Here is a 14,342-nt window from a genome sequence, read left to right on the forward strand (position 1 = left end):
TTTGTATAAAAGCATAAGTGTTTGTCCAACAAAAACTATATAAACTCAATTTTAAAGTTGTATAAAAAAATTAGAAAAATTCTACAGGCCTTTTATCCCAAATCAAAAGTTTTAAACAGAATTTCTAGAAACATTTTTGGTAAAGTCAAAACTGTTAAATGTTAATGTGCTAGAATTTGTCTCGGGCTGTCATAGAAGTTCGAACGATCTCAAAATCTAATAAAATGGCGGACTCTATATAAAATCCAGTGCACTAAGTTTTGTTACTCTTCAACAAATCTTTGCCTTAAAGTGCTAGCTGATCACACAAGAGGGTGAATGAAGTTTTCTTCTTCATAATTGGTGCAATAACCGCTAACGCGATTTTGGCCGAGTTTAACAAAACGCGCCAGTCGTTTCTTTCTCGTGCTAACCGACGCCAATTGGACACACCAAGTGAAGCCAAGTCCTTTTCCACCTGATCTTTCCAACGCAGAGGAGGCCTTCCTCTTCCTCTCCTACCACCAGCTGGTACCGCATCGAATACTTTCAGAGCCGGAACGTTTTATCCATTCGGACGACATGACCCAGCCAACGTAGCCGCTGGATCTTTATTCGCTGCGCTATGTCTATGTCGTCGTAAAGTTCATACAGCTCATCGTTCCATCGCCTGCGATATTCGCCGTTGCCAACGTGCAAAGGTTCAAAAATCTTACGCAGAATCTTTCTCCCAAACACTTCAAGCGTCGCTTCATCGGATGTTGTCATCGTCCAAGCTTCTGCGCCATACGTTAGGACGGCCATGATGAGAGTCTTGTAGAGTGTTAGTTTTGTTCGTCGAGAGAGGACTTTTCCACTCAATTGCCTACTTAGTCCAAAGTAGAACTTGTTGGCAAGAGAGATGAATGAAGTCACCGCAACACTAAGTGGAAGAACAACAATGCAGTAGTAAATTAATCTTTAAAGGGTCGAGCAGTAAAAGCAGAGATCTTCGCTATTCGATTATACATTTTTACTGATCCACGTTTAATTAAGCGAACAGTCAAGGTGCTTAGGGGAAATAGTGTTCCCGCTTTTGAAACAAGGGAACTCGGAGGCTAAACAACCGTGAACTTAAGGAAATTTAAAAAAAATCCTTTAATTTGTAGACTTTTATTCAATGTTGAAAAGTGTAGGCAAGAGATTTTTATAGTGAAGTATCTCAAGAAAAGGCTCTATACCCATACATAGAGCCTTCTCCACACAAGATGGGTGCACTAGATTTGCCGAAGAAAAATTATACTTGTTTGTAATACAAGAGCCATGGGTAAATGGAGGCAAATAAAAGGCCTAGGTATTAGGAGATGTAAGTTGGTATCTTATGAATGCCCAAGACCTAAGGCAGTAGTTCTAATTGATGACAACACTAATTATTTCCCCTTTCAGAGCTCATTAGTCAGAGTATCGCACCTCTCCTTGGAGGAGACTTCAACGGGAAAAGGCAAATATATTCGGAGTTTTGCCATTGCCTGCCGAAGGGCGATCGCTATTAGAAAAAACGTATTCTATTATTTGGGTGTTTCATGCACGGAGATTCGAACCTGTGCAATTTCGAATGGTAGTCACGCTCCAAGACATTCGGTGCCGTTTACCAAATGCTTTGAAAATTGGTTCAAGCGAGTGCAGAGATGTACATATTGACCTCCAAAGAAAATTTTTTGGAAAACAATAAAACCATTTTCATTAATATTTTGCTGTATTTTCTTTAGTATTATTTCGTATATTAAAAAATTGTTGATCTTACTAAATAAAATTCTGAAAATATGATGCGACCCCCATGGAATTTTCCCCCAGATAATTTCACAATTAATGAAAAATGAAAATTCTATCAGAACAACTACGAAATTCGACTGAAATATTTAAATCCATTGCAGTTTCGCAGACATTTATTATTAGTTTTAAACCAATACTGGCACTTAAATGTACGACTTAAATCAAATGTTTTTATAGAAAAAGAAATGAATAATGAAAAAAGATAGATAGATAGATCTGGATAGATCAGGAAAGTTAAAAAACCGAAACCTGTGTTAAAAATACGCATAAAATGTAATATTAAGATTTATGCCATATTTCCGTGAATTGTGTGAAAACATAAACACTTTTGCTTTTTTCTATTTAATAAAATGCATTCTATTATAGTTCATGAACTCGTATTTCATGAAATAAGTCGTACTAGTTCGAAAGTGACTACAATTGTACTAGTTGCAAATTGCCAATTAGAGGCACAGGTAAATAAATACTTAGGATACTTACTTTAAATGCGCATTCTTTAAATGTTAGGAGGATTTAGGGAGTATAAATATTGAAGGAGTCAATCAGGCATTCCTTTTTTGACTATTGCAAAGTTGACTGATATCACACTAATGTAAGGACTTAATTAAGTTTGTTAATGATATGATGCTAATGCACAGGATGACAATTTACATTTCGTATCATATTGTCATACTAAAACTATTAGTTGCTAGCAATGAAAAAAGTTAGAAGACGAACTACTGCAGCTGCAAAACAAACCACTACTAACGGACCCAGTTCAGAACTAGTAGGCTTGTTTTCAGAGTGTATCCATAATACGACACATATACGCGCAGCAGCCGCCCAATTGCTTGTTTATCGTTCAACACATAATACACGGAGACACTCGAACAACAGCGTCATCATGTAAGTCCAACAATTTCCGTTCTAAACATCCCATCCTGTTGTCGCTTCATGCTGTGAGAATTCGCGCTAGCAAGCCACATTTCAATGCTGCTACTCTAATTAAGCTATATAGTCTGTTGTTACATACACTCATACACACATCCACACACATACATACATACTCAGACACCTAACCTGAGTAATGTTTAGTGGCCGTCAGCGGCTGGCTCAAATGACAGTAAATTAAATTAGCTTTTGTGTTGCATACTCTTTTTAATTAAAATGGACGGTTGGTGGTTGCCTGGTTGCATTGGTTGGCTGCAACGGTTTACTGATGCCTAGCGGATTCTCCGCAAAAGCGTAAATGCTTTTTTTATTTTTTATGCTGGTGTGAATTATAACAAATTAGCAAAGTTACAATTGAATTGAAATTTAAATGGCGAAAAAAATTCAAGGAGATGCATTCAGTGAATTTTAAAATTTCAAATGCACAGGCTGCTTGGTTCTAATGATATGATAATACTTACAGAAGAATGCGAACACAGCAGCCTGGTGTGTTTGTGGTGTTTGTTGCAGTAGGTCCGAGATTCGATATCCATTGGAGGCATGAAATTGCAAATAATTTGTAAACAATAAATAAACAATTTCACCCTAAGCAGACAATTGCAAATAATTTCTGAATATATAACTACTTTTTCGAGTTTAACTCCCAATTTGTAATTAAAAAGTGAGATTATCCATACAAAATTTTTTACCGGAATCCGAGATTATAAAATGATTTTAGATTATAAATATAGGTACTTGAAGACCGCATTTCCGCAATTGAACGTCACCATAAACACTCAGATATAACGCGTATGAATACTGGAAACATACGCAAATGGAGAATTACCTTAGTCCAATAAGGAACAGTCGACAAGGTTAGGTTGAAGCGGTTGTCCTGTGGGACACACTCAGGCTCATAGCCCATTGTGATGCCGCGTTGGGAGCTTTCCCTATTTCTCCAAAAACCAGTGCGTGCTTTTAAACAAATTTTTGAATACCTCCTATTTCTGCGGAACTGAGATCTTCCAATTCGTTAAAAAATTGTCCGCCTAGAATCTCCGTCTGGATAGAGCAGGACAATGGCATAGGAAGTGTAATTGCGTTTAGCACTAAGAGTCGGCCACAGTTGGTGGGCGCTTTTGCAGGTGGTTTCATTATGCCATCTTTCGTTTGCTTCCCTTACGACTTCTTCAAGGATAAGTAGCTTACATTTTTGTGAGGGTATGCCTATGTCATTGTCTATGTACTCATCGGTCAACTTGGTGCCGAGTCTCGCTAGTTCATCGGCTCTACAGTTACCCTCAATGTCGCGATGGCCAAGAACCCAAATTATCCTTAGGCGAAATGAATCAGCCATTGTCGACTGTTTTGTGAGGGATTTTATCACCGCCTGGCTGTCAGTGAAAATGTAGATGTCATTTCCGGATATCGAACCACACTGTGCCGGCTTTCGTTATTGCCATCAGTTCGGCCTGAAAGACACTACAGTAGTCGGGGAGCCGAAAACTGAAGGAGATCCCCAGATGCTCAGAGTATACACCTCCGCCCACTCTGCCCTTGAGCTTTGAGCCATCTGTGTATACAAGGATGGAATCGCCCTGTCTTACATCGTCCCGTTCCCACTCTTCACTTGAGGGTAGGAGGGTCGTGAACGTTGTAATGGCAAATGTGTGCGGGAGTGCATAGTCCACCAATCCGGGAATCTTCGAAGTGCCAGCCAGGATTTTGCCGTGACCGTAGCTCTTATTTGACCACTTACTTAGAGCGTTCAGCCTAATTGCCGTGCTACGCGCGATATATTTTGCGTGTAGATCTACCGGCAGGAAGTTTAATGTCGCACATAATGCTTTCGTTGATGTGGTTGACATCGCGCCAGTTATAAGAACAGATGCTAGCCTCTGAACGTTGCCAAGTTTTTTGGTGTTCACCCCCTTCTCAAGGGCATTCCACCATATTGCAATACCATAGTAGAGAATAGGCCTAACCACTGCTGTGTACAGCCAGTGTATCATTCTGGGTTCCAATCCAGTCCAGTTTTGCGGTCCGTAATATCTCGATGTTTGTGAATATCACCAAGGCTTTTTTAAATAAATTGTTAACTTATAGAAACAGGTACTTTGCGTTTGATGAGTAAATCTACTGATAGCTCATAAATATATTTGAGGAGATCTCAGTCTGTTATTATTAAACTTACAAATTACAGCTAACTTGAATCGAAGGACACAGGGGTATAACTGAGAACGAACTAGCCGACGCACTGGCTACAGAGGCTGTGGTCTTGGGACCCGAGACCAAGATTACTTAAACCGGTTTTTGTCAATCAAGGAGAAGAGTCCTTTTTTTGCAATCGGATAAGACACCATCAAGGAGAAGCTTAGGAGTGAAGAGTAAAAGCTAAGGGAGGTTAGCTAACACCAAACTATGGGGTTAAACCAGGCAAAATCCTTACAACTAAAATAGGTTCATGGTCCACTGACTCTTCTCGTTTGTACGACCAATCCTCGGAGGCTCCAATACACTTTTTCCTTTGGTGCAACTCTATAGCGAGGCCTTCAGGCGCACAGCCCATTGTAATGCCACATGAAGAAGTTGTCCGGATGTCCCTAAAACCAATGTGAAATTTTCATTTAAAATTTCTTCTCACTGATTAAAGAATTGTCTACGTAAAGTAGTAAATATTCAACCGGATAGATCATGGAAGAGGAACAAGAGATACAAGGTCGTCTCTTCATCTTCCTTATTCAGACAGCTTTGGTAGAAATCATGCGTCTGGCTCGTAGTCTCTGGACATGTCTACTTATAAGAGATTGCCTCATTACAATAGAAATCAGTGTATTAAGGCTATGCTTAGTTTGGCTTATCAGGGATTATGTACGTCTAGACCAAAAATGTATTCGTAGTGATACCAAGTATTTGTATGGAGAGGTTTAGAACTTTATATTTTGACTTTAATACACAGTTTAGATAATTTAAGCAGGCTGCTAATTTTTTTATCTTCTACGTTCTTTACGGTTAAAAATGATGCAGAGCCCAAACACTTTATTCGTGTTTTGCGGAATGCGGAGCAGTGGCAACGTAGGTATTCCAGAGTTCCTGTCGCGTTGATTTCGCTACATATTGTGCATGTGTCCTTCTGCACTAGCTTTAGCTGGTATATCCACTTCCACGTTTCTTTCAATTCCCTTGTGCCCTGGAGCTCAGTAGATGGTGGCTCGTTACTCAATTCCTAGCTCATCCATCCTGTTCCGGCATTGTTGTACGCAGTGTGAGTTTGTCATTACAGCTGCTATTGCTTTGATGGCTGCTTGTCTGTCAATGCAAAAGTTTATTTGAGAGTTCGTAGGAGTGTCTCTGTGGCTAAGTCTGCTGCTTTCGGAGCTGCGTAGATCTCAGCTTAGAACACACAGTAGTCCGGTAATTTGTATGACTGTACATAGTCTTATTTTGAACAGAATATTGCGGTTCCAAGGTATGTTAAAGGTGTGAAGCGTTGAAAGCTATCCCTTCCGCCATCCATTTGTTGGCGTACGTCTTCTTGTCCACTGTACAAGAATTGCATAGAACATTATTGGTCTTACTACCGCCGTGTAAATCCAATGTGAAAGTCATGGATATAAGCGCAATGCCTTAGTGATTATGTTATTTCATTGTAAAAAAAAGTTTTAGTTAAAATTCCAAAACTTAAAATAAATATTTTTAATCATTTCCATATACAGTCGAACTTCTCTACAGTGAACTTCCATATAATGAAGCTCTCCTTATAATGAACTGGTTTCGAAGACACTGCTTTTTCGTTCTACTTTCGGTGTATTTTTGTCTCCTTATAATGAATTTCTATATAGTGAAGTTTTCTGTATAATGAACAAATTTTACAGCTGGAAATTCAAGCGTCCTAAGTTTTTGTCTCCATATAGTGAATTTTTTCAAAAGTTTTCTGTTGCAAAAAATTACAGTTAGATGTGGACAAACTGTAATGAGGGGAATCCCAAAATTAAAACAGAAAAAGCTGAGCTATTACAGTTTTATTCAGTGACTGAAGTTAAAATGACGCATCGAAGCAGCATTTCGCTTGAAAAAAAGTTATTAATGATTAACAAAGTTAATGAAGGAAAGAAAAAAAAAAAAGATATTGCCAATGAATTCGGAGTTCTTCCCAGCACTTTATCAAATATTTTAAAAAATAAGGAAGTGATTTTAAAAAATGCGGAGGATTTGACAGTAAATACCAAACGCAAAAGACTTCGACCTTGTCATTTTGAGGATATTGACGAAGCAATGCTGAAATGGTTACTCGTTGCACGTGGTAAGAATCTCCCTTATGTGGACCATTATTGAAGCAAAAGGCCAAAGATTTTGCAGAAGCACTAGGACACCACGAATTTGAGGCAAGTACAGGTTGGTTAGACAAGTTCAAAAGTCGGCATGGCGTTATTCAAAAGACATTATGTGGGGAAAGTGCTGACGCCAACATAGAAAACCGTGATGAATGGGTAACGAACGTCTTACCGAAATTAATTGAAAATTACAACATTAACGACATGTTTAATGCCGACGAGACTGCTTTGTTTTTCAAATGCTTGCCAACTAAAACACTGGCATTCAAAAATGAAAAATGCTTTGGTGGGAAGCAAAGCAAGGAGAGAATAACTGTCCTGGTGGGAAGCAATATGACTGGATCAGAAAAGCTAAAATTGCTGGTAATCGGAAAGGCCAAAAATCCGAGGTGCTTCAAGGGAATAAAATCTTTAGGTGTCGATTATGAGTTTAACAAAAAATCATGGATGACCAGTGAGATTTTTACGAAATGGATTGTAAAACTCGACAAAAAATTTTGTGATCAAAACAGAAAGGTGTTGTTTTTTGTTGATAACTGCACTGCCTACCCTAAAGATGTAAGAGACAAGTTGAGAAACATTCATCTCGCTTATTTTCCTCCCAACATGACTTCGTTACTGCAACCCATGGACCAAGGCATTCTCTACAATATGAAACAACATTACAGAAAACGAATTTTAACGAATATATTGACTCAAGTGGATGAGGGAAATTCTGTTATGGCCATAGACTTGCTGCAAGCAGTTCGAAATCTTAGCAATGTATGGAATGTCTATGTTAAACCAGAAACAATTGCCAACTGTTTTAAAAAGGCTGGATTTTCAAAAGATGCTATGCAGATTCCATTTGAGCATTGGGCTGAAGAGGACCTTCTTTCAATATCAGATTTGGCTGATTTACAGTCTTCATTTAAAAAAGTAGCAAATATCGAAGCATCGTTTGATGACTACGTAAATGTTGATAATGGTGTGCAGACTTCGGACAACCCATCCGAAGAAGATATTCTCAACAGCATTTTTGAAAGTCGCGGAGTTCCAGCTGAACCTGGTAAGCATTTATCTTTTTATAGTCAAACAAAAATTTAATATGTAAATATTATTTCAGATAACGATGAACACGATTTGACCGTTGAAAAATTGGCAGAAACTGAGGAGGCATTACCTACGTTGATACAAGCTGCTTCATCCATTAGCGTAATTAGAACCTTTGTGGAAATGAGGAGTGACGTGCCGATTAATGTTTTCAACTCTCTACATGATTTGGAAGCTTTTATTGAAAATGAAAAATGGAAGGCTGTAATTCAAACCAAACTCACTGATTATTTTAAATAAAATTACATAAGAAATCAATGTTTCTTTATAATGAAGTTTCTATATAGTGAAGTGATTTTCAGGTCCCGTGCGAATTCACTATATGGAAGTTCGACTGTATTATTTCTATTTATCTTATCAAAGTGAGAGAAGATATATTTTTAAAGGCACTTTGTCGTATTTCTTATTCTGAAATTCTAAACTTCTTTCGAATGAAGCTTTTTATGCGGAAACTGGAATGAGTGCATTTAACCCTTTAACCCCTTTAAAGTCATTTTCAAACACTTTGCAGTATGGCTATACATACATAAGCATACTTAAATCTTGACCTCAACTGATTTCAACAAACCACATTTTGAAAACACTTAAATGCGCGTATCTAATTACAAATAAGCACCACTCACACTGGCTCTTCACTAATTTTACCGCAACTATGTGCTAGTATGTATGTATGAATGTATGTATTATATGTGTATATGTCAGTTTAAAATAAGAATAACCAAAATATCCTTTGGTATTCTTTGCACTGGCAAGTTCTTGGTGAATACTTTTAAGGGCCGCATAGAGCAGCAAAAGCGAGTTTCTTTTGCAAAAAAATATATTTTAATTTATATGTAGTTTAGCAACACTTATTTCAAAATTACCATTTAATGGGGAAAAGGCACTTACCGTAAATGTAGTATGGATCGATGTTATTTTATTTATTTGTGGTCTTAATTAACCTCCACTTTTTAGTTTCCTACACAAATGTCCAAGTGCATTAATAGAAGAGAATTTATACTATTTTTTATGGTGATCGGGCAATTTTCTAGGTAAGATAATATATAAAGTTTTAAAATATTAACAACGAATTAAATACCAAAGATTTTATTCAACAAATTAAAACATTTAAAACAAAGCCGAACCGAACCGAATCGAACATTTTAAAGAGTCCAAATCATAGAGATGCATTGGTTTGTTTAAAATCATGCATTTTTGTTAATAAAAAATCATAAAAGGTGCACGAGTTTCAATCACTTCAAACATTTTGCTCCTCATGTTGTTAAAAATTATAAAATTATAAAACAAAATTATTTTTATGATGATTTGTGCCCTCTACTCATCACAACAGCTCATCGACGCCCAGTTCCATTGACAATCTTAAGATAAAGCTGGGTTGGGTTGAGCGTATGTGCCTTTCTTATGACCGATATGTCTAATTTTTCTTCGTGCTTAAGCATCAAATTCGAGAAAAAGGTGTCCTGTAGTCTCCGCGGACTGGGCCCAGAAACTACAAGTGACTGTACACCATATCCCAATTCTGTGCAGATGGTTACGCGATCTGCGGTAACCTCTGAGAATGCCTGTGAGCCCGCTAGCCTCCACACGATGGAGGAGCAGATATTATTTCGAATGAATTTGAAAAATATTTTAACTTTGATAACATGCTTCAACAATTTTGAAATGTGTTGTTTTTAGAAGTGTTGGGCTCCTTTTTAGCCGAAGGCGAGCAGAAGCCAAGTAGGAGGGTTGCATATGCAAAAGTCCACGCTTGTGGGGAAAGCCACGGGCAGCCATACACTTCAGAGTGGCCAGGGTGATTCTTCTACATATACATACATATAGTCCAAGCATCTCACAACTTCCCGGCTTAGCCCAAGTATCCTCCTGATAGCTTCCGAATACCCGCTCGAGAGCGAACTAACGTGAGAAGGCGAAGCATCCCAGGATAGCTGGTTGGGCGCTGGGTTTAGGTTTCGCCACCTAAAAATAGAATACGTGGTGCTGCAGAAAGAAAAGATGTTGCCTCTAGAGCTACGCTGCGATCGAGCGCAACACGAGACGCGTGGGATCGCTACCGACAGCTAAGAAAGGAAGAAGGAGTTATTATCCGAAAGAAGAAACAAGTGTACGAGGAGCTTGAGATGTTGGCCAATAGGAACAGCGCCCGAAAATTCTATCAGAAAGTTCGGCGGCTTACAGAAGGCTTTAAGACCGGGGCGTTTTGCTATAAGAACAAAGATGACGATCTGGTGACTGATATCCATGGCGTGCTTGAATTATGGAGGGAACTCTTCTCGAACCTGTTAAACAGTGACAGCTGCGCATGCCATAGAGAATGTGAATATCCCGATAGCCCAAACGTTGACGACAGGACTCTTGTTTCGCTACGCGGTCATGTCGAGGTGAGACTAGCGATAACGCGGCTAAAGAACGACAAAACCGCGGGCGCCGACGGACAGCCGGCTGAGCTATTCTATTCGCGGCGAGGAGCTGGTAAGGTGCATGCATCAGCTCCTATGCAAAATATGGTCGGATGAAAGTATGCCTGCCGTTTGGAATTTAAGTGTGCTATGCCCAATCCATAAGAAGGGTGATCCTACAATTTGTGCAAATTATTGCGGGAAAATGCTTTAATTCACAAGTGAAGCGCTATAAGTACAGTCGAATGTGCAAAGCTCGTACGCGGCAGACCCCAGAGGATTGCTGCTGTTATCAAATCAAAGGGTGGATCTACTAAATATTAATGTTTTTATCACTAATTCCTTTTATTTGTTCAAACGCAAAATTCAGTACTTAATGAGGTGCCTAATACTTTTGGTCGGGGCTGTATATATAACTAATTTCCGATATACGAATTATATTTTTGCCTCACTGTGTATTGCAATAAGCCAAGACGGCCTCGATGGCTGGGTCTTAGTTTCACGCTGCTCCCAAGCAGACTTTTCTAATTGTTCATTTGCGGAATGGCAAAACTTTTCCACTTCTAATGGCAACCAAGTACGGGCGAAAATTAGCCAGTCAAGTGTACGTATATGCCATACATACATATTTACACGCGTTCATTAAAAAGTCAAGGCAAACATAGCGACAAGCATATGTGGTTATACCACATACGCACACATTCTTACATGCTAGTGCAGGTGCCTTAGGTCGACCTTGTGTGCTAGCAAAGCGAAGATAAAAGTCAATTGGGCCCATACTTCACCCTTTACTGCCAAAACATAGACCTGCAGCTTTGCAGTTTTACTTAAAAGTTCTTAGAGTATTTTCGCTCTTCTCTGTCCAGGCTACAGCGACTACTCCAGGGAAGGCAATCAAAGGTACTCGCAGTATTGCACTTTATATGCATACTTACACACGTATAGATTTACAGATTCATACATAAATACATACATAAAAACATGTGCACACCTTATCGTGAATTTGCCAAAAAAAAAAGAAAACTCTTGGCCTCTAATTTACTCGCTTGCCAGTTAAATTTCCTTAGCAGTTCGTCAATATAATCATCGTCATTACCTACGCCGCGCCTTGAGTTCAGTGCCGCTATTACCTTTTGGTGCTGCGTTGAAAAGTCAAAGGCGAAAACTTTTCTACAACAAAACTTTGGCAACGTGATGATGTGAATTTCCATCTTGCGCCAATGGTCGATTGATTCAAGACCCCCATTGCGCTGAAGGCGTTGTTTTGTATTTTGTTTCTTTTCGTGTTTTTTTTTTTTACAATCAAGTCTCGTACGGAAGTACAAGAAACTCATCTCACTCAAAAAAAGTTTCAAGTCAAAATGCAGTCAAAACTTTTGTATGATTAATGATGCCAAAGTGCTTCGCTTGTTTTGATGAGTTCACATTCACATTCCTCTTCACTCCTAACCATTTTGCTTTTGAATTTGAAAGTTATTTGTTGAACTTTTATTTTACTGCTAAAGAGGTCCCAGGTCCCTTTATATTTTTTAGTTTTATCCAGGACGAATCTATTAAAAGTGGTGTTGGTAAATCAGCTGATTTGTTTTTTTTTTCCCTTCGTTGCGTCAATGTGGCTGTCAGCACAGCATAAAACAAGGCGAATTAATTTTTTGTTTTCTACTTTTCCAATACTTTGCCGTGACAATAAAACGTACAAAACATTGTTGTTGGTCTAGTGCCGTCACCTTTAATAAATGCCCCTTTGGTTTGGTTTGGCAAGTGACTACAAAACGAAATGATTGCAAGAATCTGCACATCACCACTTTGCTGCTCGTTTGAAGTAGCTACAAATTGCAGTACCAGCACTAATTGGCGAAGGTAGAAAAATGTCTTCGCATGCACTTTATTTAAGCCGGCTTAATATTGACTCGCCTGAAATTAGGTAGTAAGTCTTGCTTTTTGCGTGTCATTTAAATTGCCTAGCGAGCGCGTCTCTGGGGTCATGAAATTATATATCTATACTGCGTTAATTAACTATAGCTGGGCTGCTGACAATTTATTTGTTTCTCATTTACAGGGTCCGTCAATCCAAGTGTAACCAACTTCAGACCGCTCGCGCAGCTGATGCACGGTCATCAGATGTCTGCTAGTTGGTTAAATAACAGTCCCGAGTATTGTTTAGAAGCGTGAATCATTTTACCCAGAGTAAACGCGAAAAAAACGCTCTCGTCTGGCAAAGATTTCGACATCTGGGCTCTCATTTTTTCGCTACGCCTGCGGATATAGCGGGTTTAAATATCATACATCTGGTGAAGTTCATCAGTAGCTTGTTGCGGTTAATTACGAACGTAAATCAGCCACCGTCGGCATCGTCGTAAGTACATGATCATCATCCTCTAATCCCAAGGCTCCTTCTTACTTCCCGTTTACTTTCTCCCTTTCCATGTAGGGCATCACAACGGACGAATTTTTAATATTCCTCCAAGTGGGCCCCAAGCTAGGGGAGCCATTTAATCTAACCTAACCTAAACGCGAAAAAAGAAAATCAGTAATGGATTTCAAACGCAGTAATGTGATTGCATTATATTTGGCTGGAAAATCAGCGATTGATCGTGAGCTCCAACACTTTAAAGTAAATAAAGTTTTTGTTAATCGCACCACTACTCGTTACAAAGATACTGGAAGCATCGCGAAACGTCATGGATATGGTCACTAAAAGACTACAACGTCACGTGAAATAGTTCAGAAAAAGAAGAAGCGACTTGAGCGAAATACACAACGAAGTGCGAATCAAACGGCGAAAGAACTGAACATATCTGACCGTAGCATCCGTCGCATATCGAAAAATCATCTCAAAGTCAAGCCTTACAAGATCCAAATGACGCATGATATCACACTTAAGCAGCAACAAGTCAGACTTGAGGGAGCGAAGGAGTTGTACCGCTTGACCGAAAGCGGTCAATTTCCGAATATTGTGTTTTCTGACGAGAATATTTTTCAAATTGAGCATTTCGTAAACTCTCAAAACGATAGGGTTTATTTGACCGACCGTTCATACGAGAATTCGAGTCATCGATTAGCCACCGGGAGGCAGCACCCGCCGCAGGTAATGCTTTGGCCGCAGATGGGCGCTCTCCAATCATTTTCATCGAGCCTGACGTCAAGGTAAATGCGAAATATTATCGGGAAAGTATTGTGGAGGTTGCTTTGAAGCCATGGGCAAACAAACATTTCGGTGACAGACCATGTGCGTTTCAAAAGGACTCGTCACCGTCTCCCAAAGCTCGAGTGATCCAAGAATGGCTAAAAGACAACGTTGCGAATAGTGGCTCTCAAATTCACTAGACGCGAATCCGATGTATAATTCTGACCATTTTGAAGTTCCGAACTAAAAGAGGCGCTGAAAAATACGATTGTCCGCGAGTGGTTCAAAATACCTGCAAGTCACATTCGGGGAGCTTGCGATTCGTTTCTGGACCGTCATAGTCAGGCAAAAGGTGGTCATATCGAGCAAAAGTAAATTTATTCTTAATTTTTTCAAACATAGTTTACTTTGAATTGAATAAAAGTAATTTTCGAAACTGAATGTATGGCCTTTTTAGTTGGGTACACTTTTAGTGCCGGACCCTGTAATTTTAATAATTTTTTTTGGAAAAGTTCATTTCATATTCAATTTCACTTTGTGTAAATTAGCAAATTAAAAAAAAAAAAATTACAAACTTGTATCAAAAATGCCCACTTCTGAATCAGAATTCTTAGAAAAATTGTGCGTGTGCAGTAGGTCATTGAATTTTTGTATAACAAAGTACAAGTTTGAAGTTTCCGAAAAAAC

The 14,342-nt window shown here is 38.9% G+C and overlaps 1 protein-coding gene across 1 annotated transcript; it reads left to right on the top strand.

Moving 5' to 3' along the window:
* Positions 1–7,569: 7,569 nt before the first annotated feature.
* On the top strand, positions 7,570–8,437 carry LOC128867892 (tigger transposable element-derived protein 6-like). The gene is made up of 2 exons (XM_054109474.1): positions 7,570–8,082; positions 8,140–8,437. Exons 1-2 carry the CDS (start codon positions 7,641–7,643, stop codon positions 8,364–8,366), a joined length of 669 nt encoding a protein of 222 aa, XP_053965449.1. The 5' UTR covers positions 7,570–7,640; the 3' UTR covers positions 8,367–8,437.
* The last annotated feature ends 5,905 nt before the right edge of the window (positions 8,438–14,342 follow it).

Source organism: Anastrepha ludens, chromosome 6 (genome assembly GCF_028408465.1).
Source record: "Anastrepha ludens isolate Willacy chromosome 6, idAnaLude1.1, whole genome shotgun sequence".
NCBI classification, from domain to species: domain Eukaryota; kingdom Metazoa; phylum Arthropoda; class Insecta; order Diptera; family Tephritidae; genus Anastrepha; species Anastrepha ludens.

Coding starts and splice junctions, on each gene's coding strand:
- LOC128867892 (XM_054109474.1), top strand. CDS start 7,641: ATGACTTCGTTACTGCAACCCATGGACCAAGGCATTCTCTACAATATG. Junction 8,083..8,139: donor CGGAGTTCCAGCTGAACCTG/GTAAGCATTTAT, acceptor ATATTATTTCAG/ATAACGATGAACACGATTTG.